We start from the raw sequence: 19,812 nt of genomic DNA, 5'->3' as shown, positions 1-19,812 counted from the left end.
TGTGCCTGGTTGCAGATTGGAATTTGAAATCTAGATATTTGTGGAGCTTGTGAGGATGTGTAAATGGGGTGCTACAGACAAGAGTGGATGGCCTGAGGCTTTTGCTCTAAGAGCTCATGGAGGGAGGAATAGTGTTCGAGGATGTTTGAAGAAGACAAAGGAGAGCTATGGCATTCATCCCACTGTAGGTCAACTCATTGGTTAATACCTGTGAAGAGAAAGGTCAGAGCAGGGTCCTCAAATTATGATAGTACGTTTCTATAGGGGGCACACTGGACATGTATTTTTTTTCTAATAATCATGCAAGCTTGGAATATGGGGGTTATTTTGAATATCACAGTTTGAGGTATGCTATAGGCCTTTAATGGGTGATGGCCAATAATGGAAAATGCTCTGTGGAGTCCCACATTCCCCACAACTTTTGAATATCCTGGTAAACATTCATGTGGTGAGAAACCAGCTTATACAGTAATTATATAAGAACATCCTGAGCCTAGATCCTAGCTGTACCCTATCCACAGTACTGGATTTCCCAAGAATGCAACTACCTTGTACTTTGAGGGAAGACTATGCTTTGGTTCAGAAGTTTACTAAGAGTTGTTCATCATTTTGGAAAATTATATCACTGGTGGTAATGCTGTAGTTGAGTCCCAATACCACATTTTGTATCAGTTGCATTTGAGATGCCAAATCCAATGGGATCCTACCTATAGGTGCAAGAAATCGACTATTTCATTCTGTCTTCCAGTGCAGTCATGTCCCAATATTTATATAGAAACACATATTTTGTTATATATATTATTTTTCTTTCCTTTTTAAATATTACAGTTAGAACATTTATTGATTCTTTTTAAAAAGTACGTTTAATACAAAAGTTAGCCAGGTATGGTGGCACGTGCCTGTAGTCCCAGCAACTGCGGAGGGTGAGGAGGGAGGATGGTTTGAGCCCAAGAGACAGATGGTGCAGTGAGCTATGATTGCACCACTGCACTCCAGCCTGGGCAACAGAGTGAGACCCTGTCTCAAAACAACAAAAAATTTTAATTAAATACTTTAATTTTTAAAAATTGTGTATTTATATGTTATATTATTTATAAATTTCTTTTCAGGATAACAAAAGGAGCCTTACAAAATATCTGTCATTAAAAGGCAGCATTGAGTTTGATAAGGTTGGGAACCATTAGATTTGAGTGAGAAAATCAAGGGATGGCATTTGGAGAAACTGAGTCTGTAGGCTCAGGAAGGGTTGTTTGGGAGCCTCCATGATGTGGTGAGGCATGAAAGGAATGAGGATCCTGCCTCCTGGCCACTCTGCTGCAGGCCTCAGCACAACCTGACCCCCCAGGACCTCTACTGGCTCCAGGTGGGAAGAGCTCCACTCGGCTGAGGGACCCTCACAGAGAGCCCAGGTAGCAGTGGCAGAGATAGGGTGCCTTAGTAGGCAGCCAGCAAGAAAGGACACATGCAGACACATTCTAGCGGCCCCTCAGCAAGCCCTGGGTTGACTGCGAGGGACTGTAAGAGGAAGAGTTGAGTTCCCATGGATGCAGGGGGCCAAGAGGAATCAGAATTTGGACTTCAGTGTGACATACGACCTTGTTTGTATCCATAGGCAAAAGAGGCCTAGGATTGTCCTTCACTCTGACCATGGATATTCTCCATCTTGAACCAAAATAGCCACCCCCTGACCCTGGAGGACTGGCCCTGCTCACAGTGTTTCTCACATAGAGCATGAGACCTATTGGCTCAGACTGGATTAAAAACAGTTTCTCTGTATGACAACCCGAGATGTCATTACTACTCAGGCAGCAGAACAAGAAGGTGAGGAGAGAAATGACTTCAAGTGGCTCAGACAAGAGAACCGTTGCATTGGATTTAGACATGCGGTTGAAACTAGAACAATGATTCCAAAACCTTTGTGGTCAGAACACTCAAAACAGTATCCACGATGCTCCTCCAAGAAGGCTGAAAAGCCAAAGAGTGTAGGAAGGGAAGGACCGGCAGTGTTTTCTGGCTTTCACCTTCATTGGTACCAAAAATAAAGACACAAGAGCAGCCTCACTTAAGATGGGAGGTGTGGATTTAGGCAGGACTGTTGAGGGAACGGTCTGCAAGGGAGGGCAGTAGGGTTCCGAACCAGGCCTTCAAAGGGGACGGTGAAATAGTCTGCAGAAGGTCAGTGAAAGAAGAGGAGAGAGAGCTCATTCTCTGCTACAGTTTCAGTACATTTCTTTCCTGTTGTGAGGGAGTAGGCTGATGACAGATCTAAACACCAGGCTGGGGCTTTGAGGATTTAGAGCTTCCTTTATGGGGACGCTGCCAGTTTTGAAATGTCACCATGTTGGCTGAAGGGAAAAAAGGCAGAGCTCATTCTTCAGGAAGAAGCATGAGGAAACGGAATCTGTAAGCTCTGGTTAAAGAACTTGCTCTGGAATGAAGAGCGAGTACTCAAATGTGGATATTGGTCGGGCACAGTGGCTCACGCCTATAATTCCAGCACTTTGGGAGGTTGAAGTGGGTTGATCACCTGAGGTCAGGAGTTCAAGACCTGCCTGGCCAACATGGTAAAAGTCCGTCTCTATTAAAAATACAAAAATTAGCCGGGCATGATGATGAGCGCCTGTAATCCTAGCTACTCGAGAGGCTGAGGCAGAAGAATCGCTTGAACCTGGGAGGCGGATGTTGCAGTGAGCTGAGATCGCGCCATTGCACTCCAGCCTGGGTGATAAGAGCAAAATTCTATCTCAAAAAAAAAAAAAAAGTGGATATTGGTGTCAATATCTTATCATAAGGTCAGGGTCATATCCCCTACCTAAAGGTCATGATCCTTTCTCCCATCTTTTTTTTTCATCTCCTTAACAAAATAAGCTGCCCTAGAGTAGGTACTATGCCATCTAAGACTTGTAAGTCAGTATATTATAGATCAGTGAGGAGGCTTATTAAAATGCAGATTCCTGGGCCCCTCCCCCAGCGTTTTGGACACAACAGGTCTGGGGGTGGGGCCTAAGAATTTGTATTTCTAACATGCTCCCAGGTGATGCAGATGCTTCTGGTCCATGGACTATACTTTGAGAACCACCACTCGAGTTAAAGACCACCACACCAGAAACCTTACATCCTACTAAGTTGCTGAATGGCCTTGGAAAAGCCTCGAGACCTCTCTCGGGATTTGATTTCCCAAGCTTTACAATGAGAATAAAATTAAAACCCTCTGAAGTGGATAGAACGGATAGTAAGTTTTAAAATTGATAATAAAAGGGTGGAAGTGCTTTGAAATATATAAAATATCAACAAATGTATGTCTCCAAAATGCTTGCAAAGAGTAAATGTGCACTTTTTTTTTTTTTTTTTTCTGGAGACAGGGTCTTGCTCTGTCACCCAGGTTGAAGTGCAGTGGCACACAGTCATGGCTCACTGCAGTCTCGACATCCTGGGAGCAAGTGATCCTCCTACCTCAGCCTGCTGAGTAGCTGTGACTACAGGCATGCACCACCACATCAGCTAATTTTTAAAAATTTTTTCTAGAGATGGGGGTTTCACTTTGTTGTCCAGGCTGATCTTGAACTCCTGGGCTCAAGCAATCCTCCCACTTTGGCCTCCCAAAGTGCTGGGACTACAGGCGTGAGCCACCATGCCAGACACACTTTTATATAGAGTGAGCTGCTACTATACTCCAAAATGGTCAGGTGAATGGCCACCCAATTTGATATCAGTATTTGTTGAATAAATAAAGTGAGATGGAGATTTAGCAGCTGAATGGTGCTTTAAGTGGACAGACCCCCAAGACAGGTCAAGCCCCAAAATACCCAATGTGTTGAGTTCCGCTGAATCATGACAGCCTGCTGCATGCATCCAGGGTTTGAAAAATATGGGGATAGGGGGACATGCAAACAGGAACATGACAATCAGGTAGCCTGTGGGCCCACCTGCACCCGGAGCTAGGGCTCTCACTCACCCTGTTGTCTTCAGGAGTAGGAGGAAGAGGCTTCTTTGAAGCTGAAAAGAGAAAAACAGGAAAAGAAAAAATGAGCATGAAAACGAATGGACCCAACCGGAAGTGAGCAGCCAGGGGGCTTTTCTGAGAAAAAGGGCCCAAGGAAAACAACAGAAGAAAGGGGGCCAGAAGGAGCAATAAGACACAGTGAAACCCGACTTGACCTTGTCAGAAGCTGTCTTTTATCTCCTTGGACCTGCTGGTATCTGATTCCCTTTTCTAGTAGATACCAGAAGCTTCCAGAGGTCCATAGTTGGGGGCCCTCTCTCTCTGCATTCCCAGGAAAAGCCTGCCAGTGGGGTTAGACTTGCACCCTTCCCTGTAGGTATAGAGACTTCCAGGAATGTCTCTGCCACCTGCTAAGCTCAGGAGTGGGAATTGGTGACTCAGGGGGACAGTGACTCACTAGCTTCCTGACACAGTTGTGGGCTTGAGGAGGGGGTGGCTGAGGTGGGAGGTCATTGTGCTGCTTTTTGAGTGGGCTGGAATCCACTTTTAGTTGCCTTAAGGCATCTGAATATGTGTTCTTTCTGTCTCTTTCAAACTATACCAACCCCAGCATCTCTCTGTCTTTGTCTTTCTGCTTATCTCTGTTTCCATGTCTCCCTCTGTTTAGCTCTCCTCTCTCTTCCCTCTTTCCTCCTTTCTCTCTTCTTCTCGTCTCTTTCTCTTTCCCTCTCTCTTTCCTCTCATCTTTTCATATTCGTCTCTCACTATTTCTCCTTTGTAGCTCTGCAAAGGCCATTCCTGGACTCAATGAATCAAAGGTGTATGGCTGTGTCTGGGGCTCGCGGTGGTACGGGAGGCACTGCACAGAATTCAGGCCAATACAAAGACGTCCTTAATACTGAGAGATAATAAGAGAATGGGCTGCATAGTTAGGAAATGGGTTCCTCATTTCTATATGAGGTTGACTTGAAGTTGGACAGCCCACATCAGGGATGCGGTAGAGGAGAGTCACACATTGACACTGGAGCCCAGCCCTGTGCAGACTTGGCAAGAAAGAGTAGGCTGGGGTAGTGACCTGGTTATGATGACCAGAGAAGAAGGAAAACCCCTATAATAGGAAGTATGGTTCCCATTTAGAACTCAACTTGGAGCTGGGAGACTGGTGTTCTAACTCTGGCTTCACCAATACTAGCTGTGAGCCTTGGCCACTTCCAGCCCTGGACATTCTATGACTAGTCTCTCTTTCTTCTTCCTCTGGCCTTGCTTTTCCCTTCCTTCCTTTTCCTCCCCGCAGTGGGGAGATCAGGGCCAGTTCTGGTTGCAGAAATGGGTGTTACTGTGGGTTGGGTGTGGCTGGGTCTGTTTCTACTCAACCGCTTCTGCTGCTTCCCAGACACACACAAGTTCTGAGGTTATATCTCAGCCTCAGATTCATTCATCCACCAATAAGGAAGACAAGTAGACACAATTACCATTTATCAAGAACTCTGTAAATGTTGGCAACTGTACTGCTTTCCACAACACCATTGAATCTCCCAGCCTTACACGTAGCTACCTATTATCATTATCCCCCTATTGCAGGTGAGGAAATGCTCTTAGAGGCTCAGAGGGATTATCCAAAGCCCAGTGCTCATAGACTCGCACTGGCAATGTGCTCGGTACCAGGAATCCTGTGAGCCTTCACCCAGAGAGATGACCATGAGCTGCGTTCACAGTGCAGTGTGCTTCTTGAAAACTCTGCTGTCAACTGTGTAAAACTCAGATCCATGAAGTTATTTAACCAAATCAGAAGAGGGTAGAGTAAGGAGAAGCTCAGAGGGGGATATGGCAATGGGTTGCAATGCAAAAGCAAAACCATTAGCACAGTGACTGCATGACACCCACAGCAGGACCCCAAGAGGGCTCAGGCCCTGGTTTCACATGGGGAACAGCTCGGCATGACCAGTCCTCCCGCATTGGAGTTCTGGTGAGTCATTCAGATGTTCCCAGCACCTCAGTCACATGTGTATCACTTGGAGGAGGGAAATACTGTGCGCCCTGAAGAGGAATAGCTGCAGCGTGCATGGTGAAAACTACAAAATGGAAATACCAAGTCAAAGAATTTCAGAACTGGAAAAGGGCTTAGGTATTATTTCATCCTAAGCCTCTCAGAACTCCCTGCCATTTTTGAGATGAGGACATTGGGGCCCTTGATGGCCAAGTGACTCATCTGAGGGCCCACAGCAAGGCATTGGCAGAAATTTGGAGACCAGATCACTGAATTTGGAAAGGGCTTTCACTCACTGAGGTAAGCCCATGCCGTTCTGTTATTATGGTGGATCCTATCCATAGAAAACTTTCCATTTCATTTTTATTAAATATTGGCCCGCATGAATATGGTAAACAGGACTAATGTGGAGGATCACTTGAATATTTACCAATTTCTAAAACTTGTTAAGTATTATTCTTCTGGGCCCAAGGATCGATTATACCGAAGGGGTTTTTTCCCCAAGGTGCAGGGTGAAAAGTGATGGTTTTTAAAGTGGTAATGAGAGGGCCTATGAATCAGGAAGCCACAGAAAACCTAGCCATGTGTTACATCCGCCTTGGGTTGCCAATTTTCGGTATTAAGTTTCAGGGCACAAAAGGAAATGATAAATGAGAAAGGGACACTATGGCAAAAGAGGTTGAGAAGAGAGGAAAATGGGAGGAAAACAATCCACATGGGCCATCATTCCTATTCAACAATGGATTTGCAGAGCACTTCCAGTGGTGTGACCCGGAGCATACTGAATTGCTCAAGGCAGCCCATTCCCTTAATACCACACCATGTACCCCAGATGGTTGAGAGGAACAAGACCATAATGAATGTGAAATACATTTGAGTGGAGTTGTACTCGACTGGAGGTTAAAGTTCCAAAGTCATCAATAAAATCCAGGTGCAGCCCAATTCCCTGGACCTGAGCCTTTAATGTCAAAGGCAAACAAACAGCTTTTTTTTGTTTTCACTTTGCATTTAGACTGTGGCCTTCTCCTCTCTGAGACTGTGGAGGTCAAGGGCAAGTTTGAAGAGGAGGCAAGGAAAAACCACAGAGTAAAATGTAAAAGAAAAAAAAAATTCCTCTCACCTTTAAGGGTATAGAGTTGAATTTGTGTAATTAAATATATGTGTGATATGATGTCACTGTAAGAAATAAATATTTTGTATCTCTTAAGACTGCCTCTGTAATTAAGATTTAAATAGACCATGCCATTCAAACACAGATTATAGCAGGGCTCCTCAAACTGTACTCTGCACATAAGTCTCCTGGGATCTTGTTAAAATGAAAATTCTCATCTAGTAAGTCATGAGTGGGGCCAGATCATTTGCATTTCTAACTAGCTCCTAGGAGATGTTGATGCTGCTGGTCCAAAGAGCACACTTCAAGTGGTTAGGAGCTGTAAAGACATCAGCTTTGAGATGGAAGCGCCAACAGGCTGGTAGGAAAGACAGATGATTCCTCTTGGAAAATTCTGAAAATGTAGAATTTTGCATTCTGTTCCTGACACTCTCAATGATTGAAGGCCAAAAGCTTTTACCCTTTTATGGTCATTTCACAAAAAGTAGAGGGAATTCCCAGTCTCTTACCATTCTTTGTTGGATCATATTGGGCACAGCCTGCTGCAAGCTTCTCCAGCTGAGAACAGCACCTCCACTTCCCATCCATCCAGAAATTAGGATGATATTTAGGCACCAAACTGTTATTGTTCCTTGTTTCTGAAATAGGTTGGCACCAACAGAAGAGTTATTTCCAAGTCAGTCTATCAAGGGCTACCAATTTTATAACACCTCGAGATTAGACCTGGCTGAGTCAGCCTGAACGAATATTGCCCAGAACACTCAGAAGCATGGGTTGACCTGAGTGCATAAATGCACTGTGCTATTTACTGGGGTAGTTCATGTTACATTTAGGCATCAGCACATCTAGGCTTGCACCTGGCTCTGCCTTGCATTAGTTATGTGTTCTTAAGTTGGGCAAACCCTCATGTGAGCCTCAGTTTGCCCCACTGTGCTATGAGATTGTTAAACACTGGGTTCTACAAAGGTGCCTTAAGGGTAATGAGAAGGTTGAGAAGGTGGAATTGCCATCCCTCCACCTCTCCTACCTTTAACCACAGCAACTTTGGTTTTCTCCCTTCTAGATTTGTGGCTTTGAAGTAAGATTTTGGTTGAAAAAAAGGGGGTTCTGCTACTGAAACAAATACATATATAAGGCCCAGAACAGGGTTGGGTGTAGTGGCTCATGCTTGTAATCCCAGTACTTTGGGAGGCCAAGGCAAGAGGATCACTTGAGTCCAGGAGTTCAAGATTAGCTTAGGAAACATAGTGAGACCCCTTCTCTACCAAAAAAAGAAAAAAGTTAGCTGGGCATGGTGTCATGCATCTGTAGTCCCAGCTACTCAGGAGGCTGAGGTGGGAAGATCACTTGAGCCCAATAGGTCGAGACTGTGGTGAGCCATGCTTGTGCCACCGTACTCCAGCCTGGGTAACAGAGTGAGACCCTGTCTGAAATAGTTTGGCTCTCTGTCCCCACCCAAATCTCATCTTGAATTGCAACCTTCCTAATTCCTATGTGTTGAGGGAGAGACCAGATGGTGGTAATTGGATCATGGGGTATTTCCCCCCGTGCTGTTCTTGTGATAGTAAGTGAGTTCTCATGAGACCTGATGGTTTTATAAGTATTTGGCAAGTTCCTCCTTCTGTCATTCTCTCTCCTGCCACCTTATGAATAAGGTGACTGCCTCCCCTTCACCTTCCACCACGACTGTAAATTTTCTGAGGCCTCCCAGCCATATGGAACCGTGAGTCAATTAAACCTCTTTTCATTATACATTACCCACTCTCGGGCATACCCATATATTACCCACTCTCTTTATAGCAGTGTGAAAATGGACTAATATACTATCTCAATGAATAAATAAATAAACGAACCAACCACAGAACTAGATAGCTAATCTCTAATATTCCTTCCAGTTTTAACATCCTGTGTGTAAAATCCCTTCACAGAGGGCAAATGGCCAATGACCATCGCTGGGGCCCTTTTGATTACTTTTTTTTCTTCCTTTTTTTGGTGGGGTAAGAACAGGGTCTTGCTCTGTTACTCAGGCTTGGCTCACTTGGCTCACTGCAGCCTTGACCTCCCAGGCTCAGGTGATTCTCCCACCTCAGCCTCCCAGGTAGCTGGGAGCACAGGCATGTGCCACCATGCCTGGCTAATGTTTTTATTTTTAGTAGAGATGAGATCTCACTGTGTTGCCCAGGCTGAAGTGCAGTGGCATGAGCATGGCTCACTGTAGCCTTGAACTCCTGAGCTCAAGTGATCCTCCCACCTTGGCCTCCCAAAGTGCTGGGATTACAGGTGTCAGCCACTGCACCCAGCCCATTTTGATTACTTCTTACTTTTGTGTTTGCTCTATGTCCCATGACTGTTAGAACTGAGAGCACTTTCCCATTTAACCAGCACTTGTCTGCTCATAACCCATTTGAGGCTCACAACAATCTAGGGATAAGATACAACTTGTGTTTCTGTTCTCATATTTTTCAGATAGAGGAATTGCAGCTCCAGAGATAACAAATAATTTGCTTATCCTTAGTCCTCATAGCTTCGTAGAGGCAGATTAATATTTGAACCCAGATCTTCAGACACATCCAGTGCTTCAGGCTAAAGAACAATAATGGTAACATTGATCAAGCGCTTTCTTTGGGATGGGTATTGTTCTAACTCCTCAATCATTCAATTCTCACAACAGCTCCATGATTGTTTTTAGTCAAAATTTAGGGAGACACATGAAGGTCAAGGAACTTACCCGGGGTCACACACTAATCATTGGCAGGGCTGGGATTTTCACCTTCATGCCTGGCTCCACATCCCACATGCTTAAACACTGCTGCCTCTAACTGTGCCATCAGGAAGGTAAGGCTTAAGAAATACCCTTACCAATGGTCTGAAAATCTTGAAAGCTAGCTGATATTTATTGCATGCTGTCTAGGGGCCAACCTAGTTTCCAGGACTTTGCTCACATCAGCTCCAAAGGCAGGTGCTGTTATCCCTTCCTTTTCTCCCTTTTAAATAGACAGGAAACTGAAGCACAGGCAATTAAGGAACTCTCCCAAGTGTACATAGCAAGTGACAGACTGAGATTTAAACCCAGGTCATCTCACACGAGGGCCTATGCTCTGCTTCTTCATACTATACGAGGAGTTGGCAAACTTGTTCTTAAAAGGCCAGACAGTAAAATATTTTAGGTTTTACTGACCATGAGACAAAATCAAGGGTCTTATGTAGGTACTTATTTAACTATGTGAAATGAGTTATATACAAATATTGCTCAGAGCCTGACAAGAACAGACGGCAGGCTGGATTTGGTCAATACCTGAATGATACCCAATGATATCCTGGGCCCAAGATGAAAACTTGGGAACCTCCACCAACCCCAAAAGAAATCAGCCATCAGCTGCTCTCACACCACACTCTATTCTATCGTAGAACCCAACACTACCATAGGATCAACCCTACCATAGGATCAAGAGTGTCAGTGATTCAATGGCAAAGGAGTTTAATTACCTTCTTTAAGGGCCAGCACCCAGCGCTGCCGGCTCTCACGATCTGGAGCAAACACATATAGGAGGTAATTGTCATGCACCACCTGGAGACACACACACAGAGTTCAAGGTGAGCAGTGTGCATGGACATAGTTGACTGACGGCAGACCTACTGAGCCGAGAGTGGGGTCTCGGGTGTTTATCGTCATATAGGCAAACATGTGGGTAATTAGGGGGCCAGTATCCTTTTTATCCAGATGTTTGGGTGCTACAAAAACACAGGGTAAGCAGTTTCAGCTGCTTGTCTCAGATTCCATGCCCCAAGAGAGCAATCGCTAAACTAAGACAGCAGGAGAAAGTTCTCCTCTTGACTAGAAAGCACATTTATTTCTCATCTTAAGTTTTTAGTGATAAAAAAAATATTTCCGGCACATGGAAGAGAAAGATATTATATGACAAATGTGTAATGAGAGTTTTGAAAACTTCTTATTTTGAAATAGTTTAAGACTCACAAGAAGTTCCAGAAATAGTACAGAGTTCCTGTGTACTTTTCACCTACTTTTCTCCACTGATGACATCTTACATAACCACAGCACATCTTTCAAAACCAAGAGATTGTCATTGGTACAATACTGTTAACTAAACTGCAGTCTTCTTTATATTTCACCTTTTTTTAGGCACTCATTATCATGGGGATTTTGAACAACTGAAAAATACATGCTATTCCTTTTACTTACAGTCCTCAAAATTCCAACTTGTGAGGGTCACTTTTCTAGTAGAAAAAAAGTTCTTTTCTATGCCATGTTAAAAATATCTTCATCTCTCAGGTTGGCAAGCAAGAATGGTAGCCTGGGATGTACAAGGAGATATCCATGCCTTTGAAGCCAGAAGTGCCAAGATTCATATATAAGATAAGGACTTTAAAGATACCCTCCACCAGCTCTGTTCAGTAGAACTTTGGGAGGCTGAGGCGGGTTGATCACGAGGTCAGGAGTTTGAGACTAGTCTGACCAACACGGTGAAACCCCGTCTCTACTAAAAATACAAAAATTAGCCGGGCGTGGTGGCACACGCCCGTAGTCCCAACTACTCAGTAGGCTGAGGCAGGAGAATCACTTGAACCAGGGAGGCGGAGGTTGCAGTGAGCCAGGATTGCGCCACTGCACTCCAGCCTGGGTGACAGAGTGAGACGCTTGTCTCCAAAAAAAAAAAAAAAAAATTCTGCAGTGATAGGAGGCATTCTGTAACCAGTGCTGTTTCAGTACAGTAGCTGCCAGCCATGTCCTTCTATTGAACATGTGAAATGTGCCCAGTGTGACTAAAGGGCTGCATTTTTAGTATCATTTAATACATTTAAACGTGAACATCCATGTGTGGCTAGTGGCTACTGTACTAGACAGTGCAATTCCAGATAGTCTTCAGATTATAAAATCTGAATCATTTTGCCTCAGAATCTCCAAGCAATTCATACCCAGCAATTGCAATATGTTGCCTCAAATCATGAGTAAACCGCATTTAAAGCATGTTAGATTTGGGGCCCCTGACAGCAGCTTTATTTCTTCCTTCACTAATTAGGACTTTCCTTGAGGAAGAGAAGCCATGAGGGAAAGCAGTATGAGGAATAACCACCTTTTCAAGATTTTGTGCTTAATTTTTGTTCAATAAGTGAAAGAATTAACAAATAAATGTCACTGATGGAAGGAACACATACGTTTCCTAATGGGATTTGTCTAAGTCCTAACCTTGGAGCAGAGAGTCATCCATGTCCACCCTCTCTCACAGTGACTGAGGATTTTTTTTTTTTTTTTTTTTTTTGTGATGGAATCTCACTCTGTTGCCTGGGCTGGAGTGAATGGCACGATCTTGGCTCACTGAAACCTCTGCCTCCTGGGTTCAAACGATTCTCCTGTCTCAGCCTCCTGAGTAGCTGGGATAACAGGCACCCGCCAGTACGCCCAGCTAATTTTTTGTATTTTTAGTAGAGATGGGGTTTCACGTTGGCCAGGCTGGTCTCGAACTCCTGACCTCGTGATTTGCCCGCCTCAGCCTCCCAAAGTGCTGGGATTACAGGCGTGAGCCACTGCGCCCGGCTGTGGCTGAGGATTTTAACCACGGTCCAGGGAATGGGGAACTACCCACCTGATGGACTTACCTGAAACGGGTATTTATAGTGGCATGGGATGCTGATGTCACTTTTCACAATCTCAACACATTTGATTCGGGAGAGCTCGATGGACCCCTTCAGTGTGCGCTTCTTCTGTGGGGAGACAAGCACATCCCATTCATGTAAAAAAGAAGACAATATTTTTGTCCAGATTGCTCCAGAAATCTACTACTAGATAAGATCCATTGGCTTTTTAAACCAATTCCAACCCTCCAAACCAAATATCCAAAATTGCCTCCCGGCCCTAAGTGTGGGATAAACACTCTGAGCAGACTCCTGGGGAAACATGACTTTAGAGTCTTCTTCTTGGTGACAGGTTTCCACTCAGACTGGGTCATGTACCCCACTGCCCTTGTGACAAATGGCAGCATTGGCAGAACTTGTAGCTGAGATGCGTAGAGAAATCCATGGACACACATATGACAATTTTCACTTCTCTGTGTCTATCCATGACCATATTAGCATAGTAATTGAGCTTGGGCCTGACCTGGATTGTGGTGCATACCCTTAGTGGCACCTTTTTTTTTTTCTGCTTCTGGCTTCTCCATGTCCTTTAATTATCTGCAGTCCCTTGATGACACTCCCAAAGGACATTCCTGACTCTGCTCTACAACTATCCCTTCTCTAGGTCCTCTCCAGCCTCCCCATCAAATACTACTGGGCCTGTGTCTCATTTCCTTGGAAACTTGCTAGCTGTATTTCCCTGATAACTAATTCACATGATGGTATTTGTGATTTATAATGATGTTACATGTTACCTATTTCTAAGTATCCTTGTGCCTGGAGAATGGATCTCAGGGGATTTGATGCCTTACCCAGTGGAACAAATTCCATTGGTGGTCTATCAGGCTCCAAGGAAAGATAGTTAGGAAAGTGCTTCTGGATGGAAGAAGCCTTTCACAGGTGCCTAGAATGGGGCTGCCATTGAGAATAGACTTTAATTCAGCTATGGTACCAGTTGCAAAATACGTCATTATACCCACTGTCAATCAATCCCAAAAGACACAATTCTGAATGTCATAGTCCCAAATGCTGAAATCCTGAATGATAAAAATCCCTAAAGTCTAAGCCCCTAACATCTAAAATCTCAAAAATCACGATTAGTGAATTTTCTGTTGTACGCAGGACAGCCTCATTATGTTAGTTGCTTCATGTTAGGCAGAACTATTACTTTATTATTGTCTTCATTTGGAAATTACGTGTGGTTTAAGATGTATATGGGTGCCAAATCGACAAGGGGTGGACTTGTAGACTTAATTTTAGGTGTCACATTGACTGGATTAAGGAGTATCTAAGGCTGGACATGGTGGCTGATGCCTGTAATCCTAGCAGTTTGGGAGGCCGACACAGGAAGATCACCTGAGATCAGGAGTTTGAGACCAGCCTGGCCAACATGGTGAAACCCCACCTTTACTAAAAATACAAAAATTAGCCGGGTGTGGTGGTGGGCGCCTAGAATCCCAGCTACTCTGGAGGCTGAGGCAGGAGAATGGCGTGGACCCGGGAGGAGGAGCTTGCAGTGAGTGGAGATTGCACCACCGCACTCCAGCCTGGGCAACAGAGCGAGACTCAAAAAAAAAAAAAAAATAGACTTATCTATAGCATTATTTTGGGTGTGTCTGTGAGGGTGTTTCCAGAGTAGATTAGTATGTGTATCAGAATGGACGAGGTGGGGGAGATCTGCCTTCAGCGTTGGTGGACGCCATTGAATCAGCCAGGGACCCAAAGAGAACAAATACTGAAGGCAAATTAGTCTCTCTCTGAGAGTGAGGACAGACTTTACTTCTGCTGTTTTTGATCAATCTCATTAAAAGACTTAGGTTATCTATCATAGTATTTCAGATGACCATGGTTATTTAAGCTGTTTCTTTTTTAAAAAAATTTAAAGGTGAAATATATAGTATATTAATTTTTTTGTTTTAAAAATCAGCTTTATTAAAGTATAATTTACATATAATAAAATTTACCAATGTACATTTCAGTGAGTTTTGACAAATGTATACAGTTGTGTAATAACCTCTGTAGTTAAGATACAGGAGAAGAAATAACCAAAATCAGAGCTGAACCAAAGGAGATTGAGACACGAAAAATCATTCAAAAGATCAATGAATCCAGGAGTTGGTTTTTTGAAAAAATTAATAGGATAGATAGGCCACTAGCTATACTCATAAAGAAGAAAAGAAGGAAGATCCAACTAAACACAACTAGAAATGACAAAGAGGATGTTACCACTGACCCTGCAGAAATACAAATAATCGGAGACTACTATGAACACCTCTATGCACACAAATTAGAAAACCTAGAAGAAATGAATCCATTCTTGGACAACATACACCCTCCCAAGACTGAACCAGGAAGAAATAAATTCCCTGAACAGATCCATAACAAGCTCCAAAATTGAATCAGTAGTAAATAGTCTACCACTCAAAAAAAGCCCAGGACCAGATGGATTTACAGCCGAATTCTACCAGATGTACAAAGAAGAGCCAATATAATTCCTACTGAAACCATTCCAAAAAATTGAGGAGAAGCGTCTCCCCTACAGCTTATTCTATGAGGCCGGCATCATCCTGATACCAAAATCTGGCAGAGATACAACAAAAAAGAAAACTTCAGGCCAATATTGATGAACATTGAAGCAAAAATTCTCAACAAAATACTTGCAAACCAAATCCAGCAGCACATCAAAAAGCTAATCCAGCCAGGTGCGGTGGCTCATGCCTGTAATCCCAGCACTTTGGGAGCCTGAGGAGGGTGGATCACTTGAGCCCCGGAGTTCGAGACCAGCCTGGGAAACATGGTGAAACTCTGTTTCTACAAAAAAATTACAAAAATTAACTGGATATGGTGGTGCACACCTGTAGTCCCAGCTTCTCAGGAGGCTGAGGTGGACAGAAGTTGCAGTGAGACAAGATTATGACACTGCACTCCAGCATGGGTGACAGAGCAAGACTGACTCAAAAAAAAAAAAAAAAAAAAAAAAAGGCTAATCCACCATGACCAAGTAGGCTTTAGGGATGCAAGATTGGTTCAACATATTCAAATCAATAAATGTAATTCATCACATAAATAGAACTAAAGGCAAAAACCACAATTATCTCAATAGATGCAGAAAAGGCTTTCAATAAAATTCAACATCCCTTCATGTTAAAAACTATCAACAAACTAGATATTAAAGGAACACACCTCAAAATAATAAGAGCCATCTATGACAAACTACAGCCAACATCATACTGAATGGGCGAAAGCTGAAGGCATTCCTCTTGAATACCAGCTATTTCTTTAGGAATACAGTTTGCCTGCTCCAAACTGTTATACCCATGTGACTGCCCTTAGTATACCTGGGTGTTTATGTTTGCAAAAAAATGTATGCTATTATTGCCTATTTTATTGCGCAAGGTGGCCTATGAAGCGTTTTGTCATGTCTTTATATGTTTCTCAAATAAATCCACTTTAAAATGTAAACAAATATCTTTTTAAAAAGTTTTTAAAATTATTTTTTCTCCAGAATTATACTTTTGGGGATTTTTATGTTTTGGATTTCAATATTTGGGATTATGGTGTTCAGGATTGTGGCCCAAACCCCATTCTACCTTATTCTTTTTTTTTTTTTTTTTTTTTTTGAGACGGAGTCTCGCTCTGTCCCCTAGGCTGGAGTGCAGTGGCATGATCTCGGCTCACTGCAACCTCCGCCTCCCGGGTTCACGCCATTCTCCTGCCTCAGCCTCTCCGAGTAGCTGGGACTACAGGCGCCCGCCACCACGCCCGGCTAATTTTTTGTATTTTTAGTAGAGACGGGATTTCACCGTGGTCTCGATCTCCTGACCTCGTGATCCGCCCGCCTCAGCCTCCCAAAGTGCTGGGATTACAAGCGTGAGCCACCGCGCCCGGCCTACCTTATTCTTTTAAGGAGGTAGCAAATGATGATGAAATGAGCACAAGTTTGGAAAAGCTACATTCAAAGTAGGTCTCTGCCTCTTACCGTAAGAGCTCTGTGACCTTGGGCAATTCATTAAACTTCCCAGAACCCTGGTTTTTATATCTGATAAGTGGGGATAATACCTGCCTTTTGAGAGTTGATTGGGGAATAAAATGGGATGATGTAAACAAATTAACTGGCTTATAATAGGTGCCCTCAATAAAGGGTATCTTCCCAATTAAAGAAGTTAAGGAAGCCTTAACTATCGCAAGAGATTTGTGATATATGAGCGTGCTTGGTTGGTATCCAGGGACCCATTACATCATCAAATTCTCCCAAAGTGAATTCAGTCTTTACTTCCTGTTTTTGGGTCCTCAGCCCAGAAGCTGATCTTTGATTTAGTAGCTGAGGAACAGAACTGAGATTAAAAAAATTCAAGATGCGAGAAGCAGGCCCTATCAAATACAGGAAAGCTTTGTGGCGTTTGGTTTTTAGTTTTTTAAGTAAAAACAACTTTATCCATTTTTGAAAGTACAAAATCTATTTATGTTTATTGTGACAAATAAAAACACTATAGAGGCTCAGTAAGGTGGCTGATGCCTATAATCCCAGATCTTTTTTTTTTCTCTCTTTTTTTTTTTGAGATGGAGTCTTGCTCTGTCGCTCAGGCTGGAGTACAGTGGCGTGATCTCGGCTCACCGCAACCTCCACCTCCTGGGTTCAAGCGATTCTCCTGCCTCAGCCTCCTGAGTAGCTGGGACTACAGGTTCGTGCCACCACGCCCAGCTAAGTTTTTGTATTTTTAGTGGAGAGGCGGTTTCACCGTGTTAGCCAGGATGGTCTCCATCTCCTGACCTCGTGGTCCACCCACCTCAGCCTCCCAAAGTGCTGGGATTATAGGCGTGAGTCACCGTGCTGGCCCCCAGTTTTTTTTGTATTTTAGTAGAGATGGGGTTTCACCATGTTGCCCAGGGTGGCTTGGAACTCCTGAACTCAGGCAATCTGCCCACCTCAGCCTCCCAGAGTGCTGGGATTACAGGCGTGAGCTAACATGCCCAGCCAATCCCAGATCTTTGAGAGGCTGAGGTAGGAGGTCGTTTGAGCCCAGGAATTCGAGAGCAGCCTGGGCAACATAGTGAGACAATGCAAAAAATTACATAAATTAGCCAAGCCTCATGGTGTGCGCCTGTAGTCCCAGCTACTTGGGAGGGTGAAGTGGGAGAATCGCTTGGGCCCAAAAGCTCCAGGCTGCAGTGAGCTGTGATAGTGATGGTGCCATCGACCCCAGCCTGGGTGACAGAGCAGGACACTGTTTCAAACAAGCAAACAAACAAAACAAAATACTACAGAGGCATGTGAAGAAAATATTTATAGTGTGTTATTATCCCACCCTTCCCCATAACCCTGAGGTAGCCAAGGTTAATCATTTGGAGTATATTTGTCTTTTCCCTGCACTTTTATAGGGTATATATAAAGGAAAATGAGTGTCTGCTCTACATATCAGTCTAGAACTTGCTTTTATCTAATGCTAAATTAGAAGGTTTGTCTTCCCGCAAAAGCCTCTGCAAACGTGCCCTTTGGGCTCAAACTATCTTCTCATTTACAGTTAGAAATGCATGCTCTGGTCCTGCCCATAATCACAGTTCTTTGGAATGGTTAACCTGTTTTTCACAAATAGTAGAGCACAGCGGAGCTGCCTTTTCAAGAACTGTCTGCAGCTACTGGTAAACAGGGAGCATGAGCTTGAGGTTGCCGTGTTTTGACCTCTGTTGGGTTCTTTCCTTAAAGCATGCACAGTGAAATAAAAATAACAGGCTCATGGCACGTGATATGACAGCTCCATTTGCTGACATTTTTGTCTTTGGAAACTACTATGTCCTGAGTTCCCTGAGGTCAGAGACCAGGGCACCTTCCCATATACCCAGTGCCCAGCAGTGGCTGGCCCTCAGTGGAGCTTAATTAGCTCAAAACAAAGGGTGTCAGGTTGGAACACAGTTTAAACAATCTTAAATAGATTTAAGGCTACTAGATTTAGCCATTCAGGAAATATTTATGGAGGGCTAGCTGTGAGTGACGTGCTATTCTGAGTTCAGGAAATGAACTGATAACATGGCAGACTCTCACAGAGCTTGTAGTATACTTGGGAAGGCAGACAAGTCACAGAAGTGCTGGAGGCCGGGCGCGGTGACTCACGCCTGTAATCCCAGCACTTTGGGAGGCCGAGGCGGGCTGATCACGAAGTCAGGAGATCGAGACCAGCCTGGCTAACACGGTGAAACCCCGTCTCTACTAAAAATACAAAAAATTAGCCGGGCAAGGTGGCGGGCGCCTGTAGTCCCAGCTATGCGGGAGGCTGAGGCAGGAGAATGGCGTGAACCCCGGGGGGTAGAGCCTGCAGTGAGCCGAGATCGCACCACTGCACTCCAGCCCGGGTGAAAGAGCGGGACTCCGTCTCAAAAAAAAAAAAAAAAAAAGTGCTGGAAAGAGAATAGAACAGTTGATGTAACCAAACTGTGGCCAAGGCAGACCTCTCCGGAGAAAGAAAGGGCATTTAAGAAGAGACCAAAAAGTCGAACAGGAGCCATTTGGGAGAAGGTCTAGGGGAGTGAGCATCCTAGGTAGAGCAAGCAGCCAGGGCAAAATCCTAGGGTAGAAAAATACTGGGTAAGTCTGGCTTGTTAACAGCCTAGCAGCATTGTGATGAGGGCAGACAGTGGAGACAAATATTAACTGGAATTGTAAATAGGGATAAAAATTCTATGTGAAGTTCTAAAGTGATACTGTCCAATAGAAATGTAACATGAACCATATATGTAACTTAAAATTTTTTCCAGTAGGCACATTCAAAAATGCAAAACATAATGAGTAATAATTTTAACAATATATTTTGTTTAACCCAATATCTAAAATATTATCATTTCAAATTGTTAGGTGATTTCTGACAGAACTTAAAACAGAATTACCATTTGACCCAGCAATCCCATTCTTGGGTATATACCCAGAGGAATATACATTATTCTACCATAAAGACACATATACACATATGTTCATCACAGCACTAATCACAGTAGCAAAGATAGAGAATTAACCTAAATGCCCATTAACAATAGAATGAATAAAGAAAATATGAGGCCAGGCGTGGTGGCTCACATCTACAATCCCAGCACTTTGGGAGGCCAAGGCAGCAGATCACTTGAGGCCAGGAGTTTGAGACTAGCCTGGGC

General features: G+C 43.8%; 1 protein-coding gene across 1 annotated transcript in view; it reads right to left on the bottom strand.

Moving 5' to 3' along the window:
* The window catches only part of ITK (IL2 inducible T cell kinase), a 76,575-nt gene that overhangs the window by 34,525 nt on the left and 22,238 nt on the right, over positions 1-19,812 (bottom strand). The window contains exons 2-5 of the mRNA XM_032158486.1: positions 12,658-12,762; positions 10,528-10,609; positions 7,551-7,679; positions 3,956-3,996 (exon numbers count right to left, since the gene is read on the bottom strand). Of these exons, the coding sequence (XP_032014377.1) occupies positions 3,956-3,996; positions 7,551-7,679; positions 10,528-10,609; positions 12,658-12,762 (357 nt within the window). The remainder of the gene's footprint in view (positions 1-3,955; positions 3,997-7,550; positions 7,680-10,527; positions 10,610-12,657; positions 12,763-19,812) is intronic.

This window comes from Hylobates moloch, unplaced genomic scaffold (genome assembly GCF_009828535.3).
Source record: "Hylobates moloch isolate HMO894 unplaced genomic scaffold, HMol_V3 SCAFFOLD_6, whole genome shotgun sequence".
NCBI classification, from domain to species: Eukaryota; Metazoa; Chordata; class Mammalia; order Primates; family Hylobatidae; genus Hylobates; species Hylobates moloch.
This window is presented reverse-complemented; position numbering and strand designations above follow the sequence as displayed.